Below are 23748 nucleotides of genomic sequence, written 5' to 3'. Positions count from 1 at the left end.
CACAGCGCCTCCCCCCTCTCCTGGGCCCCACTGCCCCCCGCCCATCTCCTGGGCCCCACATAACCCCCCCGTGCCCCACAGCGCCTCCCCCCTCTCCTGGGCCCCGCATAGCCCCCCCGGGCCCCATAGCCCCCCTACATCGCTGGGCCCCACAGCCCCTCCCCCCTCTCCCACATAGCCCCCCCCCGTGCCCCACGCCCCCCGTGCCCCTCCTGGGCCCCCCCGCGCCCCCCCGCCCCAGGCCCCGGCGGCCGGCCGGCAGGGGGCGCGGCGGCGCGGGAAGATGGCGGTGCGGAAGAAGGACGGCGGCCCCAACGTCAAGTACTACGAGGCCGCGGACACCGTCAGCCAGTTCGACAGCGCGCGGCTCTGGCTGGGCAAGAACTACAAGAAGGTGCCGGCCCCCCCCGGGCCCCCCCAGCCCCGGCTCCCCCCGGAGCCCCCCCCGCCCGCCGCCGCCCCCCCCGTTCCCGGCCCCATCCCCGGCTCGGGCCCCCCCGCCCGCCGCCGCCCCCCCCATTCCCGGGCCCTGCCCCCCCCCGGCCCCATCCCCGGCTCCATCCCCGGCTCGCCCCCCCCCATTCCCGGCCCCATCCCCGGCTCGGGCCCCCCCGCCCCACGGCCCCTACCCCCCGGGTCTCCCCCGGCCAGGCCCCCGCCCCCTCCCGCATCCCCGGCTTGGGCCCCCGCTGCCGCCCCCCCATTCCCGGCCCCATCCCGGCTCGGGCCCCCCCGCCCGCCGCCGCCCCCCAGCCCTGGCCCCCCGACCCCTACCCCCCCCGGCCAGGCCCCTGCCCCCACAGCCCCTACCTCCCCCGCACCCACCTATCCCTGGCCCGCTCCACTCGGGCCCCCCCCATTGACCTCTGCCGCCCCCCCCCCGAGCCCCGCCATTGACGCCCCATCTCCCCTCCCCACATCCCCCTGGGGCCCTGCCCATTGGCCCCCCTGACAGCCCCCTCCCATAGCGGCCACAGACAGTCCCCTCAAAGCCGCGCCCCCTCGCCCCACGGGCACCCCCTGCCCCCCCTCCCCATGCCCCACTGACCCCCCCAATTCCGCTGTCAGCCCCCCACTCAGTGCCCACCTCTCGCTGACCCCTGGGCCCCACTGACAGCCGTCAGCCCCTCAGATCCCATTGAATCCCCCCCGGGCCCCGATAATCTCCAAGGCTCCAGTCACCCTTTCCTGCCCCCTCTGTTCCCCCATTCAGTCCCTTCCCCCCTCATCCATTGCAGCCCCCTTTCCAGCTGCTTGGGTCCCCCCTTCCTCCCCCTCATTCGTCCCCTTCAGCCCCACTGACCCCTCCCCCTCCTTCCTCCACCACCCTTAATTCCCTTCCAATCCTCCCCCCAGCTCAGCAGAGGCCTTGCAAGGGTTTGGGGGCTGATCCGATTTGTACACAGCCCGTCCTCTTCCTGAAGGGGGTTTGTTCCCCACCCAACCGCAGCTGTCCTGGGAAGGGGCTCCGGGTCCCCCTTAACCTCCTACCCTGTCCCCTGCGCTTAGGGGCACAGTAGATGCTCTTTCATTCACTCTGGCTGTCAAGCTTGTCCCGTCCCGTCCCTCCGAGGGGGGACCCTGCCCAGCAGCGGAGGACACCCCGTCCCCATCTTTCGCCCAAGTGCCTCTGCCCAGACAAAGGCCGGCCTGTCTCCCGAGAAGCTGAAAATGGAGTGAAAGTTACCGAGAGAACAGGCCCCCTCTGGCTTGGGATCGCTCTTCCCTGATGAACCCATCAGTTCCTCTGCCCAGGAGCTGCAGCGGAGCCGGGCTGCGAGGAGCCTGCTCTTTGTAGGGGCAGCGTTAGTGTTACCCTAGATCAGCCACCTGCCCTGCTGTCTCTCCTGCCGGCCCCACCTGGCTCTTCCAGCCCCCAGTGTCCCGGTCCGGTCGGGTCCCTCCGCTGTCATGCAAAGAGCGTGGGGCTGTGGTTCCCAGGCTGTTACCTTTGACCTTCCGACTGTAGCCAGTGGCTGAGTCACCAGACAGCTCCTGGGTCTGGAGTGACAGGCTGTGACCTGACCCTCACCCGCTCCCTGGGAATTTGCCTTTTCCCACCCCCACAGGGTTGAGCTACTGCCAGAAGCTGGGACTGGCTGACAGGATCACTGGCTAATTGCCCTGTTCTGTTCATTCCCTCAAGCACCTGGCACCAGCCGCTGTCAGAGGATATTGGGCTGGATAGACCATTGGCCTGCCCCAGCGTGGCCGGTCCTATGTCCTTCGCTGCTCCCCTCCCTAGCTACCTTCGGCTAAAAGCTCTGTCCTCTGAGCTGCAGTGCATATGGCTGCATGCCGGGCCACCCCCGGAAATGCATCCGACGAAGTGGGGATTCACTCACGAAAGCTCCTGCTCCAATACGTCTGTTAGTCTATGAGGTGCCACAGGACTCTGCTGCCCCTGAATAGCGTCTCTCCTGCCCTGGCTTGTGGTGAATGCCCGTCTCCTCGGGCTTGTCCCAATCGCTACCGCCCCATGGGGCATTGCTTTGGGTCACCCCAGTGTTTGAGACAAACGCAGCGTATTGATATGGATTATTGCAGTAACGCTGGGGGAACCCAAATGACGGGCTGGGTGCGGGACAGACACGTGGCGAGACAGTCGCTGTCCCGAGGAGCTTACAGTCGTCACAGGCAGAGTGGGAGGAGAAAGAGGCCCAGAGAAAGGTGAAGTAAAGGCCATTCCTCAGGCCAGGGGCAGAAGCCAGTTCCTGTCTGCTGTCCTGCCCACCGGAGCCCGTTGTCCTCAGGGAACAAACCTTTGCAGAGTGCTTTGAAGATGGAAGGGCCAATATGATCGGCTTGTATATTTCTTCGGAGTCTGGGTTCCCGTACAGACACGGGGCCCATGCACCCACTGCTGCCTGCATTAAAAACAGAAATGTGCATAGGCTGACCAAAGTCACCTCCGAGGAGAGGACAGATCACAGCCAGCGCCCCCCTCAGGTTCTCCCCACCTGCTGGGGCTGTGCTGGGGGGCCCGGGGAGCAGTGGGGGTGAGGGTTTCATAGGACACACCTCTTCCCCCAAGGGTTAAGGCGCCTTGCGTTTGTCCAAACTGACTCAAAGGAAGCTGCTGCTGGTCAGGCTTGAGATGGGATACAGGACTGGAAGGATGGCAGACCAGTCCAATATAAGGATTAAGGCCCAGGTCCTCAAGGGTATTTAGGTGCCGAACTGAGATGTTGGCAGCCCTGCAAAGCCCAGCACATCTGGTACCTGTAAACCTAGGCAGAGCACAGACCACCGAGAGAGCGGAAAGAACAGAGCGGTTCGTCCTCCTGCGGGGACGTGGTAGACAAATGACGTGACGAATGGGCTGGCCAAGGTCGAGTGGATGCCTCTCTCCTCCCTCTCGTGTTTGGACAAGAGCGGGGGGAGCAGGGGGGAGTCAGGTGAAACAAAAGCAACACATTGGAAAGCAATGGAAGGAAATATTTTTACTCACAAGGCATAATTAGCCTGGGGAACTCCACGCCACAAGCTCTTGTGGAGGCCAAGAGCTTAGCAGGTTTTCTTTTCCTGTTCCTCTGGCTTTGAGCGCGTCCACAGCTCTATTAGTAGGACAAAAGGGGCCACAAACCTTCCTACTTCAAGGATAACCAGCCTTGGACTGGCCGGGGCTGGGAGAAAACACCCCCCACGGGCCGGATTCCATGACTGGCCGCAAAAAGTTGCTCTCGTCTGTTTTCTGGAGCACTTGTATTGACCGCGGCTGGAGAGGGGACACCGGAGGGACCGGCCCCCTCTGGCAGGGCCAGTGTTCCCAAGGGCTGTTCATTGCCAGTCCGGGGGCGGCGGCCCAGCACGGTAATGGGCTGCGGGCGATCGGTGCCTGGCAGACGCGCCCCCATTGCAGAAAGGTTGTGCCGGGTGGCCCCATGGGTCTCTAGGCACTGGGGGATGGCAAATAAAATCCAGATGCAGGCTGCCAGCTGCGAGGAAGGAGAGAGACAACCGCACGGTCAAGCCCTCTGCTGCTGACCCTCCTTCTTCTAAGGGAACAGCCTGGGTGTCCAGGCCAGCCAGGAGACGGGCAGTCAGGACTCCTGGGTCCCGCTCTGTTACTGAAATAGCCCTCGAGCGCAGTGTGTTACAGCCCCGCTCCGTCCTCTCTTGCTCTTCCCACAGTACATCCAGGCAGAGCCTCCCACCAACAAGTCCCTCTCCAGCCTGGTGGTGCAGCTGCTGCAGTTCCAGGAAGAGGTTTTCGGCAAACATGTCAGCAACGCCCCGCTCACCAAGCTGCCGGTGAGTGCCGTGAGCCGTGCGGGGCAGAGGGGGACGGCCCTTAACGGAGCAGCCCGTCCGCTCGCACACCCCGAGGGGGGGCGGCCTGGGCAAGAGACAGCCTGCTCCGTGCCAGCCGCCATCACCCTGCCACACGGGTTGGTGATGGGGGATTTCTGCCTGTGAAATCCACCCGTGCCGAGACCAGGCTCCCCCCGACGCAGGTCTCAGGGAGGTGCTGCCTTTCCCGTTACCCAGCAGGAGGTGCTGGGATGGGGGCTGGATTGTCAGCGTGCCTCGGAAGTGCCACCCGTGGCTCCGAGAGAGACAGCTTGTGCCCTTTAACCCCTCGCCGGCCAGCCGCCGTCTTCTCCGTCGGCTCAGCCTCTCCCGTCCCCCCCGTCCTTCTATTGCAGATAAAATGCTTCCTGGATTTCAAAGCGGGAGGATCCCTGTGCCACATCCTTGCTGCAGCCTATAAATTCAAGAGCGACCAAGGATGGTGAGTTGCCCTCGTCCCCGCCCGCTTGTCTCCCTGCTCGTGGGGGGTGGGCAGGTCCCCCCCCCCCAGGCTCCCCGCGCACCAGCAGATGCACCTTGCTGGGGCAGTGCTGCCCATGGCTCGCGGACCTTCAAAGGCCATAACGGGGCCAGACTTTGTTCTTGTGAACCTGGGGGTCAAACTAGCCTGGGTGGTGTCTATGGGACGGGGGGCAGCTCTTGGCTCCCAGTTCCGATCCTGGCGGGGGGCATGGATTTGGGGAGGGGATTCAGTAATGAGCTGCGGTGCATGGAGCCCCCCCCGGCGGCTGATTGAATGAGTCTCCACAGAGGCAGCGGGTTGGCTGGCCGGCCCCAGCAGTGGGGTGGGTGCAGTAGGACCCAGTCCAGTGCCCAGCCCGTCGCCACAGGAAGCAGGTGCCAGGCTGTGCTCGCAGACACGTCCGGTGAGAGGAAGGATCCTGTGGATCCAGCGCCCGCCGCCAGCGGGCAGTGCCCGGCCCCCCTCCCAGGGAGTGAAGAGCCCTCCCGTGGCACCGCCACGTGGCTTGGGCTCGGGTGCTGGATCCAGGTGGGGTGTCGTCTCCCATCCCCCAGTCCGGGCCAAGGCAGGGTTGGAAGGGTGGCTGATCCAGGAGGGTGAGCTGTGGCTTTCATGAGAGTCGCTCTTTTCTTCCAATAAGGCGGCGTTTCGATTTCCAGAACCCTTCGCGGATGGATCGCAACGTGGAGATGTTCATGACCATCGAGAAATCCTTGGTGCAGGTAACCGGCCTGGTCCCCCCCCCTTCCATTCGAGTCGCTCCTTGCCCCCCAGCCCCGCCTGGCCCTCACTGCTCCACTTCCCTCTTCCTCCTGCAGAACAACTGCCTGGCCCGGCCTAACATCTTCCTGCACCAGGAGATCGAACCCAAGCTGCTGGGCAAGCTGAAGGACATTATCAAGCGGCACCAGGTAGGTGGGAGCCCGCGGGGCGAGTTCCGTGCCAGGTGGAGGCTGGCACGTCGTGGGCTGAATCCCCTCCCCAAATCCATGCCGCCTGCCTCATCCACCTGGGCGTCCCCGGCTCCAGGGCGCCAGGCCCAGCTTCCGCCGTTTGCCCCGTGCCTCTGACGCTCTCCTGTGATCTCCTTGCAGGGGACGGTCACCGAGGATCGGAACAACGCCTCCCATGTCGTCTGCCCGGTCCCCAGCAACCTAGAGGAGGGTGAGGCGGCAGCACGCGCACTCCTCCCAGCCTCTGTGACCAGGCTGGAGGAGTCTGGGTCTAATCCAGCTCCCAAAGGCTCCCGTTGGCTTCTTTGGGGCCCGGCTGAGGCCATGTGGGTGTCAGAGGCTAGCACTGAGAGCTGAGCGTGAACCTGCGTTCTGGGTCAGCGGGGCTCCGTCTGCAGGGGGGCAGCAGCCTGACTCTGGGGCACAAAGCAGGGTCGGATCCACTGCCAGGCTGCGTGCAGGGAACGGCCCCTATGGGGATTTGCTCTTGGGAGGGGAACAACCTAGAGACCTGCAGGAAAAGGGCTGGTGAACCACGAAGCCAGTAGCTTGTGCTCACAAGGGAAGAGCAGCTGGGCTGATACAGTGAGTGGGAGCAGATGGTTCTTTAATGGCAGCTCTGACACTGAACGAAGTGCCCTAGCAGGGTGCCAGGGGGTCTGTGCTGCTAGAGACACCATCTCTCTGAGGAGGCGACAGACGTGGCCTGACCACGCCTGGTCCTTGGGGAGCCGAGGTGTAGGGTCTGGCTGGGCGATTCAGTTCTGCCTCTGTGAATTGCCCCGGCACTTTCCATTGGCTACAGGACCCTGCTTTTCACTTCCTGTCCTAAAGAGCGCCTGGCACCGCTGCCCGGAGCTGGCGGTGGTGAGGAAGGTGCTGGTGTGTCTATAGCCTTTACCCCCGCGGGCTGGCGGGCAGGCGGGTCTAGATGAAAGAGAGAAGGCTGAAGTCTTAGAATGATTATACAGGAGTTGGTAGCATCCAGGAGGCGTTGGTTTGGTGCTGGAGCTGCGCCCCCGGCTGCCTCTGGGACCCCAGAGGTCCCTCTGTGTCTCACCCCGCCACTCACTCCCCTCTGTGTCTCTCGTAGAAGAATGGGTCCGACCTGTCATGAAGAGAGACAAGCAGGTCCTTCTGCACTGGGGCTACTTCCCGGACAGGTGAGTGGGAGACGAAGGGGAGTGGGCCCCACCTTCAAGAGACCCCCTCAGCCTGGCTGCAGCCCCGGGATGCAGAACTGGGTTCGCACGTTCTCGTTCAGTCTTTGTGTGGCCCCCTGCGGTGGCCCCCAGAGGTGCGTCCTGCACCGTGTCTCTCACAGGGCAGAGGGCCAGGCTGAGCAGCTGCCCTGCGCCATCGTGCTGGGGGCAGCATGGGGAGCTGCATGCGAACCCCTCCAGCGCCTGGCCAGGCCTGCCAAGGGGATGTGCGTGGGATGTGGGGGACACGCAGCCTCCCCCCCACTCCCTGTGTTCCTCCCCCACAGCTACGACACCTGGATCCCTGCGAGTGAAATCGAAGCTTCTGTCGAGGACGCACCCACCCCGGAGAAGCCCCGGAAGGTAACGGGGCTCCCTTGGCTGGGACTTGTGTAAACGGAGCCGGGGCTGGCTCACGACTGGCCTTGGGGGGCCAGTGGGCTCTGGGCCCTGACTCTGGGTTCTCACTGTGTTGACATCAGCAGATTCCTGCACACGCCTGGTTGCTCTGCCTTGGCCTCCTGACGGAACCTCCCCCAATTCCTGTGCAGTCGATTCGGGGTGTCTTAATCGCCCCGTCCCCCGAATGCAGGGCATCTCCACCAAGCTTTCAGGGGGGTTCGTTCTGTTCCCCATGGCACCATTCGGTGCTGAGGGGAACGATCCTTCCCGTCTCCTTCCCCCTCCCCCATGGCACTCACCCCCCAGAACCGGGCCCTTTCTGCCCCTGCAGGTCCATGCCAAGTGGATCCTCGACACGGACACCTTCAACGAGTGGATGAACGAGGAGGACTACGAGGTGACCGACGAGAAGAGCCTCGTCTCCCGCAGGAAGAAAATCTCAGCCAAAACGCTCACTGACGAAGTAAGATCCTAGCTGGGTTCTGTTCCCAGCTCTGGGAGGGGAGAGGGGGCTGGTGGTTAGAGCAGGAGACTGGCAGCCAGGACGCCTGGGTTCTCCCAGCTCTGGAGGGGAGAGGGGGCTAGTGCAGTGGCTCTCAACCTTTTCAGTTGCCTGTCCCCCTTTCAGAGTCTGATTTGTCCTCTGGACCCCAAGTTTCGCCTCCCTTAAAGACGACTTGCTTACAAGATCAGACAAAAAACTACAGAAGTGTCACAGCCGCACTGTTACTGAACAATGCCGTATACGTCTAAAATAAATCGACGGCAATGTAAATCTTGTACTGACATTTCCGTGCGCGGTGTACAGAGCAGTCTGAACAAGTCATCGTCTGTATGAAATTGTAGTTTGTCCTGACTTCGCTAGGGCTTTTTCTGTCGCCTGTTGTAAAACCAGGCAAGTCTCTAGATGAGTTGACGTCCCCCCTGGAACACCTCTCATAGCCCCAGGGGTAAACGTACCCTGGTTGAGAACCACTGCTCTAATGGAAAGAGTAGACAACTGGGTGTCAGGACTCCTGGGTTCTGTTCCTGTCACTGAGTCAGTATGTAGATTTGGACATCCCCAGTATACGCTGTACCAGGCCTGAATGTAAGTACAGTATCTCCTCACTTAACGTTGTAGTTATGTCCCTGAAAAATGCAACTTTAAGTGAAACAATGTTAAATGAATCCAATTGTCCCACAAGATTTAATGTCAATACGGGGGGTTAGGTTCCAAGGAAGTATTTTTGGGGCCGACCAAAGGCGTTATACTGTACACTGTACTGTACTGTGGTGGGGAAGTGCCCCTGGCTTACCCCACACAGGCACAGCCCGCTGCAGGCAAGGGCGCTAGGAAACACCTGTGCAGCAGCAGCGGCAGCTGTCCCGAGAATAGACTCGGATTTTGCCGGGAACGCTCCAGGCCGCCTCTTCCCACCCCCACTCCACCTCCTCCCCGGAGCACGCCACATCCCTCCCCCCAAAGCCCTAAGCGCCGCTAAACAGCTGTTTGGCGGCACTTAGGACTTTCTGGGAGAGAGGGGGAGGAGCGGAGACACAGTGCATCCCGGCTCCTGCCCCTCCCTCCCAGAAAATCGGAAGCTCTGGGAGGGAGGGGGAGGAGGCGGAGAAGCAGAACTTGCGCAATGCTCCCTTGTAAAGTCGCTGCTCTGCCACAGGATCTTACGAGCAGGCAGCCAAACGATGTTCTAAGGGAGCATTGCACAACTTTAAACGAGCATGTTCCCTAATTGAGCAGGGATGTAACATTGAAACAACGTTAAGTGGGACAACGTTAAATGAGGAGTTACTGTCCACATCTAGGAACAGGGCCGGCCCTGCGTGCAGGCTGGGGGCTCTCTCCTGGGAACCAATGACTCTGAAAAAAAAGATGTGGCGGTCGTGGTGGATAATCAGCTGAACGCGAGCTCCTAGTGAAGGGGCCAGAAGGGGTGGTGCGATCCTTGGATGCGTGAATGGGATCTCGAGTAGGGACAGAGAGGTTCTTTTCCCTCTGTATCTGGCACTGGTGCGGCCACTGCTGGAATCCCGTGTCCAGTTCTGGGGTCCACCATTCTAGAAGGATGTTGCCAAAATTGCAGAGGGCTCTGAGACGAGCCACGGGAATGGTTTAAAGGGTTAGAAAACCTGCCTTGTAGTGAGAGGCCCAAGGAGCTCGATGTACTTAGCTTAGCAAAGAGACGGTTCAGAGGTGACTTGATCCCGGTGTGTACGTACCTGCGTGGGGAGGAACTGTTGGCTAACGGGCTCGTTGGTCGAGCAGAGAGGTGTCTCACGCGATCCAATGGCTGGAAGGGGCAGTCGCCAGTTCAGGCCGGAAATAAGGCACTAGATGATCACAGTGATCCCTTCCGGCCTTGGAATCTATAAATCACTCCAGTCTGTGCCTCGGTATCTCCACCTGTGGGAGGGAGGGAGCCGCTGCCTGCATCCGGGGGCACGTGCTAGGCTTTGCCAGCCATTGGGGGCCCTGGGGTGTGGTCCCCCCTTGCAAAGCCAAGCCAGGGCAAATAAACGGCCGGGGGAAGGGTAGCTGGAGCCTGGCCGCCCTCCGGCCCGAGCGGCGTGCAGATGAGCTTCTCTGCCCCCCAGGTGAACAGCCCCGACTCGGACCGGCGCGACAAGAAGGGTGGGAACTACAAGAAGAGAAAGCGCTCCCCCTCGCCGTCCCCGACCCCGGAGGCCAAGAAGAAGAACGCCAAGAAAGGGTGAGGCCGGCGCCAGCCCCCCCCCGGGGATTCTGCCGGGGGGGGACTGGGTGCGTGGCCCGTGATTGCGTGTCTGGACCTGGGGCTTCCGGCAAAGGGGCCCTGGCAGCGCCCGCCCCGGGGCTGGTGAGCTTGGAGCAGGCTGCGCCCCATCAGGCCGTCCGGTGCCCGCTGCAGCCGTCAGCAACGGGCCGTGTTGGGTTTCTCCTTCCCTGCAGCCCGTCGACCCCGTACACCAAGTCCAAGCGCGGGCACCGCGAGGAGGAGCAGGAGGACCTGACGAAGGACATGGACGAGCCCTCCCCCGTCCCCAACGTGGAGGAGGTCACGCTGCCCAAAACAGGTCTGGGCAGCAGTCCCGCCCAGAGCCCGACAGCGCCCCCAGGGGGAGAGGCTGGGAGCTTCCCCACACAGCATGTGCGCCTGCCTCACCCCTTACAGTGCCCCTTGTGGGGGGAGGATGGGACTGGAGTACAGCCCCCATTCCCGCCCCACAGTGCCCCCTGCTGGCAGAGGCTGGAATAGCCGGGACCCACAGCCAGGGCTCCTGTGTCGTGCTGTGTAGTGCCCCCTGCTGGCAGAGGCTGGAATAGCCGGGACCCACAGCCAGGGCTCCTGTGTCGTGCTGTGTAGTGCCCCCTGCTGGCAGAGGCTGAGGCTGGAATAGCCAGGAGCGTTTTCTGGCCAGGCTCAGGGCGAGTTGCTGAGCTGGGGAGGGTGGGCAGAGTCTCTCCAAGGTCGGGGCCTCCCAGTAAAGCCTTTCCCCTTCTCCCTGGTACAGTGAACACCAAGAAGGACTCGGAGTCTGCACCCGTGAAGGGGGGCACCATGACCGACCTGGGTAAGGACCCCCTGAGCATCCTCCCCTCTGTTAGAAGGAGACGGGGCCCCGGCTAGGGCTGGGCCACTTCCGTCTGAAGCCCCCGGCAGTCGCCCTGTGGTGAGCACGGACGGACGCTCCCAGGCGCCTTGGGGCCTGCTCCTGCCAATCCGGGGCAATGTCTCGTTCCCTGCCCCGAGGGGTTAATTTTCCCCGGTGGCGGAGGCAGGCGGAACGAGCTCCATGCTGCGGCCTGGCTGTGTCTGTCCCCAGCTGGGCACCGTAGGAGGGAGGCCGGCGGTCCAGAGTGGGCACAGTTCTTTCCCCCGCTTGGCCTGGGCTCCCTGATCGCTGATCTGTCTCCCTTCCCTTCCCTTCCAGACGAGCAGGAGGATGAGAGCATGGAGACCGCCGGCAAGGTGAGACTGGGGCAGGGGCAGCAGCTTCACCCTCTCTGCTGCCCCGTTCTGCCCTGCACCCCCTTCTGCCCTTCTCCGTCCCGGCCACGCTCGGCCCTGGCACACGCCGCAGCACCTGTCCCCTCCTCCGCTTTCAAACACCCCAGCCCCCTGTCCTGGGAACAGCCTCCCACTCCCCCTTCGAAACGCCCCTTGCCCCCGTTGCTGGACCTGCCTGCGCCCCAGCGGTGGCACCGGGGGGTCTCTGCTGGGGTACCTGGGTTGCAAGGCGCCCCGCAGGGCTCCGAGTGAGAGCCCTGGTTCGGCTGAGACTCCGAAGTCCCTTTGCCGGTGCCCCGCTGGGCGAGAGCTCTGCTCCCGGAGCCGAGGACCGCGCTGGGCTAGCCCTGGTGGAGTTCCCGCCGGGGTGGCAGGGCGGGGGCGAGCATGTGGGGCGCCCCCCTTCCCCCCCGCCCACCTGCGACTGTCTGATTCCAGGATGAGGAGGAAAACAGTGCGGGGAACAAAGGGGAGCAGGCCAAGAACCCGGACCTGCACGAGGACAATGTGACGGAGCAGACTCACCATATTATCATCCCCAGCTACGCCGCTTGGTTCGACTACAACAGGTACCGGGGGGGGCCCTCTCCCCGCCACCCCCTGTTCCGAGACCCGCGGCTCTAACGCTTCCGTCTGTGCTTCTCCCGCAGCGTCCACGCCATCGAGCGCAGAGCCCTGCCCGAGTTCTTCAACGGCAAGAACAAATCCAAGACCCCCGAAATGTAAGGCTGCTCCCCCCCGCCCCATCCGTTAGCCCCCCTGGGCCGGTGCTTTGTGCGTGGCGCTGGCATCGGGTGGCTCCAGGCACCAGCACGCCAAGCACGTGCCTGGGGCGGCAAGCCACGGGGGGGCGCTCTGCCGGTCGCCGCAAGGGTGGCAGGCAGGTTGCCTTCGGCACCATGCCTGTGGAGGGTCTGCTGGTCCCGCGGCTTCGGCGGACCTCCCGCAGGCGTGCCGCCGAATCCGCGGGACCGGGGACCTCCCGCAGGCGTGCCGCCGAATCCGCGGGACCGGGGACCTCCCGCAGGCGTGCCGCCGAGTCCGCGGGACCGGGGACCTCCCGCAGGCGTGCCGCCGAGTCCGCGGGACCGGGGACCTCCCGCAGGCGTGCCGCCGAGTCCGCGGGACCGGGGACCTCCCGCAGCCGTGCCGCCGAATCCGCGGGACCGGGGACCTCCCACAGGCAAGCTGCCGAAGGCAGCCTGCCTGCCGTGCTTGGGGTGGCAAAATACCTAGAGCTGTCCCTGGCTGCCAGAGTCAACACTGAGGGATGGCCTGTTGCAGGGAGAGGGGAGTGGCCCCAGGCCAGGGGTGGGTTTGGTTTCTGGGGCTGTGGAAGCGAGGGGCTGAGCGTGCCGGGTGAGCAGGCACCGGATGGAGCATTGCAGGCTGGGAGCTGTGGTCCCCATAGGCCCCCGAGCCCTGTGAAAGCTGCGGGTGTTGGCGCTCTCCAGGCAGCTGAGCTGGGCGTGAAACGAAACTGGTGGGTGGGGAAAGAACTGGGACTTGCTTCTGTTCCCGGCTCGGAGCAGAGCATGGTCTAGTGGTTAGAGCTGCGGGGGGGAGGGCTAAGGAGCCAGGACTCCTGGGTTCTGTTTATTACTCTGGGAGTGGAGTGTGGTCTAGTGGTTAGAGCAGGGGGCAGGACTGGGAGCCAGGACTCCTGGGTTCTGTTGTTTGCCACTAACTCACTCTGTGACCTCGGTTGAGTCACTTGGCCTTTGTGCCTCAGTTTCCCCGTCTGTTGAGGTGGGGGGGGGATAGTGATGCTGACCAAGCGCATGAGTTTGAGACCCCCCCTCCCCTCCAGCGCGAAGTCTGTTACTGAGCCTTGTGGGTTCTGAACGCAGAGTGATGCCGGAGCTCCCACCCGCCCTGCTTCGTGCTAACCCTCCCCTCTCCCCAGATACCTGGCTTATCGCAACTTCATGATCGACACCTACCGGCTGAACCCCCAGGAGTACCTGACCTCCACCGCCTGCCGCCGGAACCTGGCCGGGGACGTCTGCGCCATCATGCGGTGGGTTGGGCGGCAGAGCGACCGCCAGGCCGGGGTGGGGATGGGGGGAGCGAGGTGGCATCCGTCTCTCCCGCTGGCACAGCGCAGCCGGGGGGCTGAGCCGGGGGGCTGGGGCCGGATCTAACCCGCTGCTGTCTGCAGGGTCCACGCCTTCCTGGAGCAGTGGGGGCTGATCAACTACCAGGTGGATGCGGAGAGCCGGCCAACCCCTATGGGACCTCCCCCTACGTCGCATTTCCATGTCCTGGCCGACACCCCGTCGGGGCTGGTGCCGCTGCAGCCCAAGACGCCCCAGGTAGGGCGAGAAAGCGAGAATCTCTGCCCCCGTTGGAGGGGGCGGCTCGTCCCTTCCCCCCTTCGGTTCTGCTGCTGTGCTCTGATCAGGGCCCCTCTGTGTGTGGGCGGCAGCGCCTCCCACTGGGGCAGGAGAGCGTTGATCTGTGGGATACGCGTCACCCCTCAGTCCCTGTCTGAGCTGGGGAGCAGGCGCGCTCACCGCGACCTTGTCTGTCCCCTCAGGGTCGCCAGGGCGACAGCGACGCAAAGGCCGGCCGCAAGAGCAAAGAAATCGAGGACCTGGTCCCGGAGGCGGCGAAGGCGAAGCCCGAGCTGGTAGGTGGACTCCCGGGAATCGTCTCTGCAGGGGGGAAGGCGAGTGGCCCCGTGGGGGCGCTGGCAGGAGTGCAGCAGCAGGGGGCACGTGGATTCCTCGCTGTGTCCTGGAGAGCTGCGGAACTCACCGCCGCAGGAGGCTGCGGAGTTCAGCAGGGGGCTAACTGGTGGTGGGGAGGGTGGGGGTCATCAGGCTTGAGGGGCTGAGCTGCTAGGGGGTCAGGAAGGAATTTCTGCCCCTGGACAGCCCAGCAGGGGATATTTGCCTCTGTCTCTGAAGCATTGGGCTGCTGCTGGGATGGGATTGTAGACAAGTGAGTGAGGTTTGGGTGACAGGACCTTCCAGTGCCTAGAGCTGGAACCTCAGTCAGAGCCCCCGACCCCGGGAGCAGCAGCAATACGGGGCAGAGGCAGGGAGCGCTGGCCCATGGGCCGAGCCGTTGGGAGTCAGCCGCTAGGTGAAAGTGGGGCGAGAGGCCGGCATAGGGGGCCTCACCGCCCCCTCCTCTCTCCGCAGCAGACCTCGGCCTCCCAGCAGATGCTCAGCTTCCCCGACAAGGGCAAGGAGAAGCCGACGGACCTGCAGAACTTCGGCCTGCGCACGGACATGTACACCAGAAAGAACGTCCCTTCCAAGGTAGGCGCGGGCAGTGGGCGGCTCCCTGCCCCCCCCACCCCGGGGCTTGTCGTCGCGCCGCCGTCGCCCGCTCTCACCCCCGCCGTCTCCTCTCCCCGCAGAGCAAAGCCGCCGCCAGCGCCACCCGGGAGTGGACGGAGCAGGAGACGCTGCTGCTGCTGGAGGTGAGAGGGGAGGGCTCTCGGGGGGTCCCCGTGGTGCTGGGCTGGCACCAGCCAAGCCACCCCTCTGGCGCCCTGTCTCCCCCTCCCCCTGCAGGCCCTGGAGATGTACAAGGACGACTGGAACAAGGTGTCGGAGCACGTGGGCAGCCGCACCCAGGACGAGTGTATCCTCCACTTCCTGCGCCTGCCCATCGAGGACCCCTACCTGGAGGACTCGGAGGCGTCGCTCGGGCCCCTGGCCTACCAGCCCATCCCCTTCAGCCAGTCGGGCAACCCCGTCATGAGCACCGTGGCCTTCCTGGCATCCGTCGTGGACCCCCGCGTGGCCTCCGCGGCGGCCAAGTCCGCTCTCGGTAACGCCCTGCCCCCGCTCGGAACCCCAGTGCCCGGCCCGCGGGTCAGTCCCAGCCACGCTGGCTTAGCCAGGCGGCATGACCCAGGCCCGGGCCGTCTGGTCACCTGAGAGCCGTCGAGCCACCCCCTGGGAGCCGTGCCTGGCCCGAGGAGACGCTGGTGGGGCAGGGGGAACGTCCACGGGCTCAGAACGGTGTCCAGTCCATTATCCTGGCACCCGGCCCACCAGGCAGGGCACATTACTCGGCCCGGCCCCTCCCCGGGGACCCCAGGGCATAGGGGGACGGATGGAGGGCCAGTGATCTGACCCGGGGCTGTGCTCGGCAGAGGAGTTCTCCAAGATGAAGGAGGAGGTGCCCACGGCGCTGGTGGAAGCTCACGTCCGCAAGGTGGAGGAGGCGGCCAAGGTTACGGGCAAGGCCGACCCGGCCTTCGGGCTGGAGAGCAGCGGGATCGCGGGGACCACGTCCGACGAGCCGGAGAGAATAGGTGAGGGGGGCGAGCGAGGCTCCTTCCGCGCCTTGGCCCGTGAGGCGCCCGCCATCTCGCCTCCGTCGGACGCTGCTCCGTGCGCGGCGAGTAGGAAGGGTAATGAGCGAAGAGGGGAGGAGCCACAGGAGACCAGAGCTGGCCTGGCCTCCGGTCTGGAGCTCACCCTCAATCGGCTGGCTCAGGGTAAGGGACCCCGTCGTCACCACCGCCTCCCTCCCATGTGCACGCGAGAACCCCCGCGGGACCCAGTGGCGGGGTCAGGATCCGGCCATGGGGCCTTTCCCCACTAGGGGGCGCCAGCTCCCATCTGCCCCCGGGACGGGGGACTGGCTGGCACGGGGGAAGGGGACACGGGGCCTTTCCCCTCTAGGGGGCGCCAGCTCCCATCTGCCCCTGGGACGGGGGACTGGCTGGCACGGGGGATGGGGACGCGAGGCCTTTCCCCACTAGGGGGCGCCAGCTCCCATCTGCCCCCGGGACGGGGGACTGGCTGGCACGGGGGACGGGGACACGGGGCCTTTCCCCACTAGGGGGCGCCAGCTCCCATCTGCCCCCGGGACGGGGGACTGGCTGGCACGGGGGATGGGGACACGGGGCCTTTCCCCTCTAGGGGGCGCCAGCTCCCATCTGCCCCCGGGACGGGGGACTGGCTGGCACGGGGGATGGGGACACGGGGCCTTTCCCCACTAGGGGGTCTGGCTCCGATCTGGCCGTTGGGCATGGGGACGAGCTGGCTCGAGGCAGGGCATGGGCCACGGGGCCTTTCCCCTCTCAGTGAGCCTGGCCCAGGCTGGGCAGTGGCTGGAAGCCCCCCCGTCTGTGTCAGCAAGTCGCCTGACTCGGGCCTGCGCTCCGGGGCTCCGAGCAGCAGCGCAGACGTTCCCACGCGGGTCTGTGAGCCCCCTCCCCTCGCTGGGCCTGGGGAGCCCGCGTGGAGTCTGCGCGGCTGGTTTTAGCCCCGGCGTGAGCCCAGCTGAGACTTGCCGCTGGGGAGTGCGGGGCGGCCTCTGTGCAGTGAGCTGGCCGGGTCTCGGTCCAGCAGCAGCGCAGAATCCGCCCCTGGCCTGAATGCAGCCCGGAGCTGTGCGCTGGCGCCCCAGGCGGCCCCATGCCCTTTAGCGCATCCTCTCCCCCCTCCATCGTTGTGACTGTCATTGCTGGGGGGTGGGGGGAGCCCTGCGTTCACGCTCTGACCTGCCTGTCTCTGTCTGCCCCCCACACCCCAGAGGAGAGCGGCGCTGACGAGCCGCGGGCCGACGCTCAGCCGGTGGAAGAGAAGAAGGAGCTGAAGGTACAGAGGGAAGGGACCCCACCCTGTGCCTTTGGGGGGGAGCCCTGGGGGGCGTGGAGCTGGGGGGAGCGAGGGACGGGGAAGCGTGAACCACTGGGGTGACAGATCCCCCCACCCCTTCATGCCCATTGGCCTCTCCGTACAGGGCTGGTCCTGTCTGGCTGGGGGGCGCGCTGCCTGCAGTGGGGCGGCCGGGGGGCGTGCTGCCTGCAGCGGAGCGGCCGGGGGGCGTGCTGCCTGCAGCGGAGCGGCTGGGGGGCGCGCTGCCTGCAGCGGGGCGGCCGGGGGGCGCGCTGCCTGCAGTGGGGCGGCCGGGGGGCGCGCTGCCTGCAGTGGGGCGGCCGGGGGGCGCGCTGCCTGCAGTGGGGCGGCCGGGGGGCGCGCTGCCTGCAGTGGGGCGGCCGGGGGGCGCGCTGCCTGCAGTGGGGCGGCCGGGGGGCGCGCTGCCTGCAGCGGAGCGGCTGCGCCCAGGAGGGCTGGGGCAGGGGGGAGCTCTCGTTCCATCGGGGCAGACCGGAGGACTCTTTGCATCAGTCCCATCCCTCCCTCCGTCCAGGAGCCCCGGGAAGCAGGCGCGGAGGAGGAAGCGAAGGAGAAGCTGGGCGAAGCACCCAGGAAAGAGGAGGAGAAAGGCAAGGAGGGGGACAGCGAGAAGGAGTCGGAGAAGGGCGACGGTGACGGCATGGGTGAGCGCCGCACGGCCGGGCAGAGCAGGAGGCGAACGCGCCAGATCCGGTCTCGCGGGGGGATGGGTTCTGCCGAGCCAGCAGCCTCTGCTCAGGAGAGGCCAGCGCTGGAGGGGGCTGCGAGTCGGGATTGAGGGGCACTGGCAGAGCTGGGGGAGGGGAGTTTGCATGTGGCCGCTGTGGCAGTGGGGCAGGTTTTCCCCCTTCCCTCCCCACATCTCAGCAGTGCCAGCGCCAAACCTACATTTCCCTTCCCCGCCCCCCAGCGGGCCCAGCCCCACTCGCCCAGGGGGGCAATGGCAGCAGCACCCAGCCCTCATTCCCCACCCGTCTCTCTCCCCTGGCCCCAGCCGAGAAGGAGAAGGAGCCCAAGGACGGCCAGGAGGAGCTGCCCAAGGACCTGGCTGAGGCAGAAGGGGAGAGGAAGACCAAGGTGGAGCGAGACATCGGCGAAGGGAACCTGTCCACCGCAGCCGCTGCTGCCCTGGCTGCTGCCGCCGTGAAGGCCAAGGTGAGGGGCCAGGACCGGCCACGCCCCTGCTCTGATCCCAGCGCCCCATGGACAGGGCTGAGCTGGAGGGATTGGCTCGGAGCCTAGGCTGAGCCAGACCCCATTTCTATAACCACTAGACCCCACTCCCCTCCCAGAGCCGGGGGAGAACCCAGGAGTCCTGCCCTCAGCCCCCTGTGCTCTAACCCACCAGCCCCACTCCCCTCCCAGAGCCGGGGGAGAACCCAGGAGTCCAGGCTCCCAGCCCCTTTGCTCTAACCCACCAGCCCCACTCCCCTCCCAGAGCCGGGGGAGAACCCAGGAGTCCTGCCCTCAGCCCCCTGTGCTCTAACCCCCACTCCCCTCCCAGAGCCGGGGGAGAACCCAGGAGTCCTGCCCTCAGCCCCCTGTGCTCTAACCCACCAGCCCCACTCCCCTCCCAGAGCCGGGGGAGAACCCAGGAGTCCTGCCCTCAGCCCCCTGTGCTCTAACCCCTAGACCCCACTCCCCTCCCAGAGCCCGGGAGAGAACCCAGGAGTCCTGCCCTCAGCCCCCCTCGCTCTAACCCACCAGCCCCACTCACCTCCCAGAGCCGGGGAGAGAACCCAGGAGTCCTGCCCTCAGCCCCCTTTGCTCTAATCCACCAGCCCCACTCCCCTCCCAGAGCCGGGGAGAGAACCCAGGAGTCCTGCCCTCAGCCCCCTGTGCTCTAACCCACCAGCCCCACTCCCCTCCCAGAGCCAGGGGAGAACCCAGGAGTCCTGCCTCCCAGCCCCCCCTGCTCTAACCAGTTGCTCTCCCTTTGAATCCCGGGGGGCGGATGAGCACCAGGAAAGCACCCAGGCTCCCCCCTGCCACGGTGGCTTCCTCCCTTCCTGTCCCTGGCTCGGAAATGCCCCATGGTCGTTCCTCTGCTGCCCTAGTGGAGGTTCTGAGCTGTCGTGCCAGAGCCCTAACCCGCCCGTCCTTCCCCTGCTCCGCCCCGTGCAGCACCTGGCCGCGGTGGAGGAGCGCAAGATCAAGTCCCTGGTGGCCCTGCTGGTGGAGACCCAGATGAAGAAGCTGGAGATCAAGCTGCGACACTTTGAGGAGCTGGAGACCATCATGGACCGGGAGCGCGAGGCAGTGAGTGAGGCCCCGGGGGTGCACGGATCCCTCCACCCCACACAGAGCGCGGAGATGCAGCCACCTCTGGGGTGGGGCACAGCTGTTTATATAGGATCACCCACTGCTGAGATGCAGCCACCTCTGGGTGGGGTATGACAGCTGTTTAACCAATCACACATCAGCGTGGCATGACACTGCAGGTTAGGAAGTGAAGAAAGAATCGGTGTCGAAGGGACTTTTAGTGGAGGTCGTAGCTGATGGGGCTTGGGGAAGGGATCGGACCCTGTCAACTGCAGTACAAGCCTCTGCCTATGCCCTGGTGACGCCGGAGTCTGATCCAATCTGGGGCCTGGTGATCACGGCAGTGGGGCTGTGGGAAGTGAGGGGCTGTGGAGAGCCTGGATCCTGGATTGGGCAGAGTAAAGGGGGGGATCCCGATGACAGAAGGACCCATACAGGGCGTGCAGGCAAGGGGGGTGGCCGGGGAGGCTGTCCAGGGGCAGTGCCACACGACCCTGGCCCGAGTGACCGGCGGGTGCCCTCTCTGCAGCTGGAGTACCAGAGGCAGCAGCTCCTGGCAGACCGACAGGCCTTCCACATGGAGCAGCTCAAATATGCTGAGATGCGCGCCAGGCAGCAGCACTTCCAGCAGATGCACCAGCAGCAGCAGCAGCCGCCGCCTCCGCCCCTCCCACCCGGCTCCCAGCCCATCCCGTCCTCCGGGGCTCCCTTAGCGCCAGCCGCCCACTCCATGCCCGTGGCCCAGGCCCCGGGGGCGCCGACCGCGGCCAGCCTGGTGCCCCAGGCCAGCCTGGCTCCAACGGAACAGATCGGCCAGGCGGTGCCGGCCACGCCGGGGGCTCCGCACACAGTACCGGCTCAGCAGGGACAGACCCCTGCCGGCCCTCACGGTAAGTGGCCTCCCGCCAGAAACCGGGTACAAGCTGGCCTGTGGGACCACCGTGCCCCCTTTGACTGTCTGGCTCAGGGTCCCTCTCGCCCTTTCTCATTGCCTGCAGCGTAGGGGGGGAGGAGAGAGGTGGACTCACAATGCCACGGTCCCTTATTTTATACACTCAGTTCACATGCCAGGAAGATACTGGCTCGGAAACGGAATCAAGCATCGGGTGTCATGGGGTGCCCGGCTGCAGCAGATAATGACACGGTCCCTACTGGTAAATTGCAGGGGGGATTTGATTTAAACCAAATTGATTTAAATCATTAGTCAGGAAGACTTGATTTAATCATGGATTTCTACATAAAAGTGCATTCTTGGTGGTGGTTATAACCTTACTACATATTCTTCACAACTCAGAGGTAGCTGTAGCTCTCATGTTTAGAAGGTACACACGATCCACTTTTAAACAGTGGTTTAGTTTGAAAACTTTTCAGATCAGTTTTACAGCTATATCAGGAAATGAATGATTGTTTGGTTATTTCATTTACCAAAGGTAATTGACGCAGATATTTATGAAGTCATTGGGAGGTGAACTATCTCCAATTCTACAGGTTAATCTTTAATATTTGAAGGATTTTCTTGACATGCTCCATTAGGAGGAGAACATCACCAGACAGACATTTAAATTGTTTTATTGAACTAAAACAACAACATTAAGTATTCTGGATTTTTTTCTTCAACAGCAAACATATAATATTTTAACAAAACAAGCATATGTCCCTCGCTTCTCACATTGATCTCCAGATCTATTCCGCCCCCAACCATCTTCTATTCATTGAACTTTTTGAAACTTTGCACTTTTAGGGAGAGGAAAGAGATTGACTTTGTGTACACAAATTTCCAGAGGTACAATAGGGATGAGGTCTGTTATTTCTCACCTCTCTATATTATTTCTTTAAAAACAGTTTTGCTGTTAACAAGCACGTTATCTCTGGAGACACAAATCCACAGTCTGAGAACTGCAAAACTAAGCATCTCTGAGCACTGAGTCCCATTGGGTAGATCGAAATCTATACAAAAGCCCCTGGAACCCCATAAGAAGCCTGTGGAACCCTAATCCATGAACTATTGGGACTCATTTGCAAAACTTTTCTTAAACATTATATGACTATTTTGTCGCATACTATAGAATTAGAATTTACAATCCCTATTCCATGCTGAGAGATCTCTGAGCTGTAATGTATCTATCCTAATTAAAACTGTCGATAGGTTTTTTCCTCAAAAAGCATTTTATCAAAAAAATCCAATTTAAATTTTAAAAAATGTGATTTTTATTTATTTTTTTTAAATCATTGATTTTTATCCACGCTGCTAAATCATAAATCTGTTTCCAGTCCCTTGCTCGCCAGTGGCTGCTGCTGGTCACTTAACACCCGTCGGGGTGTCGGCCAGCTGCCTTGTTGCCACTGGGGAACCAGCCGTGGGCGTCTCCCAGACCCACGGCAACAACCAGGGAGCAGAATCTCCCGACTCCCTGTACGATGGGGGTGTGCCTGTGTGACAGAACAAGGAGATTCAGCAAGTCCTGACTTTTCATGGGATACCTTACAAGGCTCCTCTGTATGAAACATCACCGTGGGTCAGGACCCTGTTTTAATGGGGTCGCCAGGGCTAAAGCCCTGGTATCGGGACTCAGGTTACAGGCCCCCTTTGGCGGTGGTCCCCCCCCCTCCCCCACCTGAGGTGGTGAGGCTCAGGCTTTGCACACACACACCCCACCCCCCCGAGGGTGGCAGGACTCGGGCAGGCTCAGGATTTGGTCCCCCCTTCTGGGGTCGGGCAGTAATGTTTGTTGTCAGAAGGGGGTCGCGGTGCAGTGAAGTTTGAGATCCCCCATATCACACCATAGAGCAGAGCAGTGGTGCATACCTGGGTACAGGTGCTATTTTGAGGTACAGGATGTTCCCTCTGAGGCTTGGGGGTGCCGGGAGGAGGCAGGCCCTCCCTGCTGCCCCTAAGCCTCCCGCCCCGCCTCCCAGCAAGAGGGATTGGACGCTGAGTCTGCCTTGTGGGGCCGGGGCCAGCCATAGAGGAGGATTAAAGGGCCAGGACTGCGCTGCCGCATGTAACCCCGTGTCGCTGGTTTCTCTCTCTCTCCAGCCCAGCCTCCGTTCCCTGGCCAGCAGCCCTCCTCTCAGATGCTCCCCGGGACGGTTGGAGTGAGCTGCCACCCCGGCGTGCCCGGTAATCTCCCGGCGGCTCCGCCTTTCGGAATACCTCCATCCATCCCATTTAGCATGGCTAGTAACGTAGCAGACTCCATCAGTATTAACCTCCCCGCTAACACGCCCGCTCATCCAATGCATGGTAACCTCCCGTGCGGCATGCTGGCCGGGGGCGCCCTGGCCCCGCCTAACCTGCCCGTCACCGTGTCTAGCGCGATGCACCCTAGCATGCTGACGACCAACGGACCGCCGCTCGCCGCGCCTGCCTTGCCTCATGTCTCGGGACTGGCCTCGGCAGCTGCCCAAAGTCCAGCCATTGTGGCGGCCATGCAGGGCAGTCTCCTTCCAAACGCCGCCCTGGCACCAGGTGAGACTCCGCAGCAGGGCAGGGGGGGCGCTAAGGCCCCGAGCGATGCCACTGTCTGCTTGGCCGTTCGGTGGCTCCCTCCGCAGGGCAGGGTTGGGGGGCGCTGTGGGCGGGGAAGCCTGCCTGGCCACTGCCCAGCTCTGTGCCCGCCTGCCCCTGCACGTTCTGCTGGCTGGCGAGGGAGGTGAAGACCCCTCGCTATTCACCTCCATCCCCTCGTGACGTGCGCCGGGTGCAGGCTGGAGGGCTGCTGCGACCCCCCCCCTTCTGCTATCCAAAGTTGGGGCGCTGCAACCTGTCAATTCTCTCCTGCAGACCAGGGCCCCCCTCTGCAGACGGACCCCATCGCACCCAGCACGGCCACCCCGGTCCCACCCACGCAGTGAGGCTGCCCCACCCACCGCCCGGAGATGCCACCCGACAGGACAAAAACCTTCGCAACCTGTAAAACCTGCCTGGGATTGTTTGGGATGAGGGAGGGGGGTGGGGATTTCATTGGTTTCAAAAAACACATTGATCACGGGGTTAAAAAGGAATCGCCCGTGTTCAGCCCTCAGTCCCGCTGTGTCTGTCTGTCCTGCCCCCTCGCTGCCACCCCCGGGCTTTTTTTGTATCCGATCGTCCCGAAACTTTTATTTAAATGCGCTGAGAACCACCTCTGACAGCGCTGAGGGGCCTGCTGGGGCGGAGGTGATGGCTATTTATAGAAGGCTCTGAATTTACCTGGGTCCTGGGCATTTAAAGCTCTCGTGTCTTCTCTCTTTTTTTTTTTAATAATAAAAATAAAATAAAAATTCCAGGTTCCCCGGGGTTGGGGATCTGTCTGCCCGGGATGGGGAGGGATGGATGGAGTCCCCTGTCCCCTCCATGCAGTGTCCCTTGGGGGCATGTGTCCCCATCCGTTGGGTGTGCAGAAAGCAGGATTCACCCTCAGGCTCCCACCCCCTTTCCCAAAGCAAACGTGACTGCAGGGGACGATTCCCCTGGAGTTGGAGGTCATGGGACCCACGTGTGCTCAGTGACCTTCCGGCTGTGGTGACTTCTTGGTGGTTAATTCTTCCTAGTTCTATGGACTCGGGGTG

General features: G+C 63.4%; 1 protein-coding gene across 6 annotated transcripts; it reads left to right on the top strand.

Moving 5' to 3' along the window:
• Positions 1-238: 238 nt before the first annotated feature.
• Positions 239-23463, top strand: SMARCC2 (SWI/SNF related, matrix associated, actin dependent regulator of chromatin subfamily c member 2). 6 transcript variants are annotated; one of them, XM_044995425.1, is made up of 29 exons: positions 239-394; positions 4135-4254; positions 4650-4735; positions 5418-5499; positions 5596-5688; positions 5872-5941; positions 6824-6893; positions 7220-7295; positions 7666-7797; positions 9930-10045; positions 10264-10388; positions 10827-10886; positions 11247-11284; positions 11762-11892; positions 11974-12045; positions 13230-13343; positions 13485-13638; positions 13863-13955; positions 14476-14592; positions 14694-14756; positions 14851-15109; positions 15438-15599; positions 16829-16893; positions 17450-17579; positions 17930-18090; positions 19060-19194; positions 19727-20087; positions 22235-22666; positions 22982-23463. In XM_044995425.1, the coding sequence occupies exons 1-29, from the start codon at positions 284-286 to the stop codon at positions 23050-23052; spliced, it is 3699 nt and encodes a 1232-aa protein (XP_044851360.1). In that variant the 5' UTR covers positions 239-283; the 3' UTR covers positions 23053-23463. The 6 variants fall into 6 exon arrangements, with proteins under 6 accessions (XP_044851360.1, XP_044851358.1, XP_044851359.1 ...); XM_044995423.1 differs by having other exon boundaries at positions 15438-15785; XM_044995424.1 differs by having other exon boundaries at positions 14473-14592.
• The last annotated feature ends 285 nt before the right edge of the window (positions 23464-23748 follow it).

The sequence above is a fragment of the Mauremys mutica genome, chromosome 20 (assembly GCF_020497125.1).
Source record: "Mauremys mutica isolate MM-2020 ecotype Southern chromosome 20, ASM2049712v1, whole genome shotgun sequence".
Classification (NCBI taxonomy): Eukaryota; Metazoa; Chordata; order Testudines; family Geoemydidae; genus Mauremys; species Mauremys mutica.
Note: the sequence above shows the minus strand (reverse complement) of the source record. Positions and strands in the feature narration are given on the sequence as shown.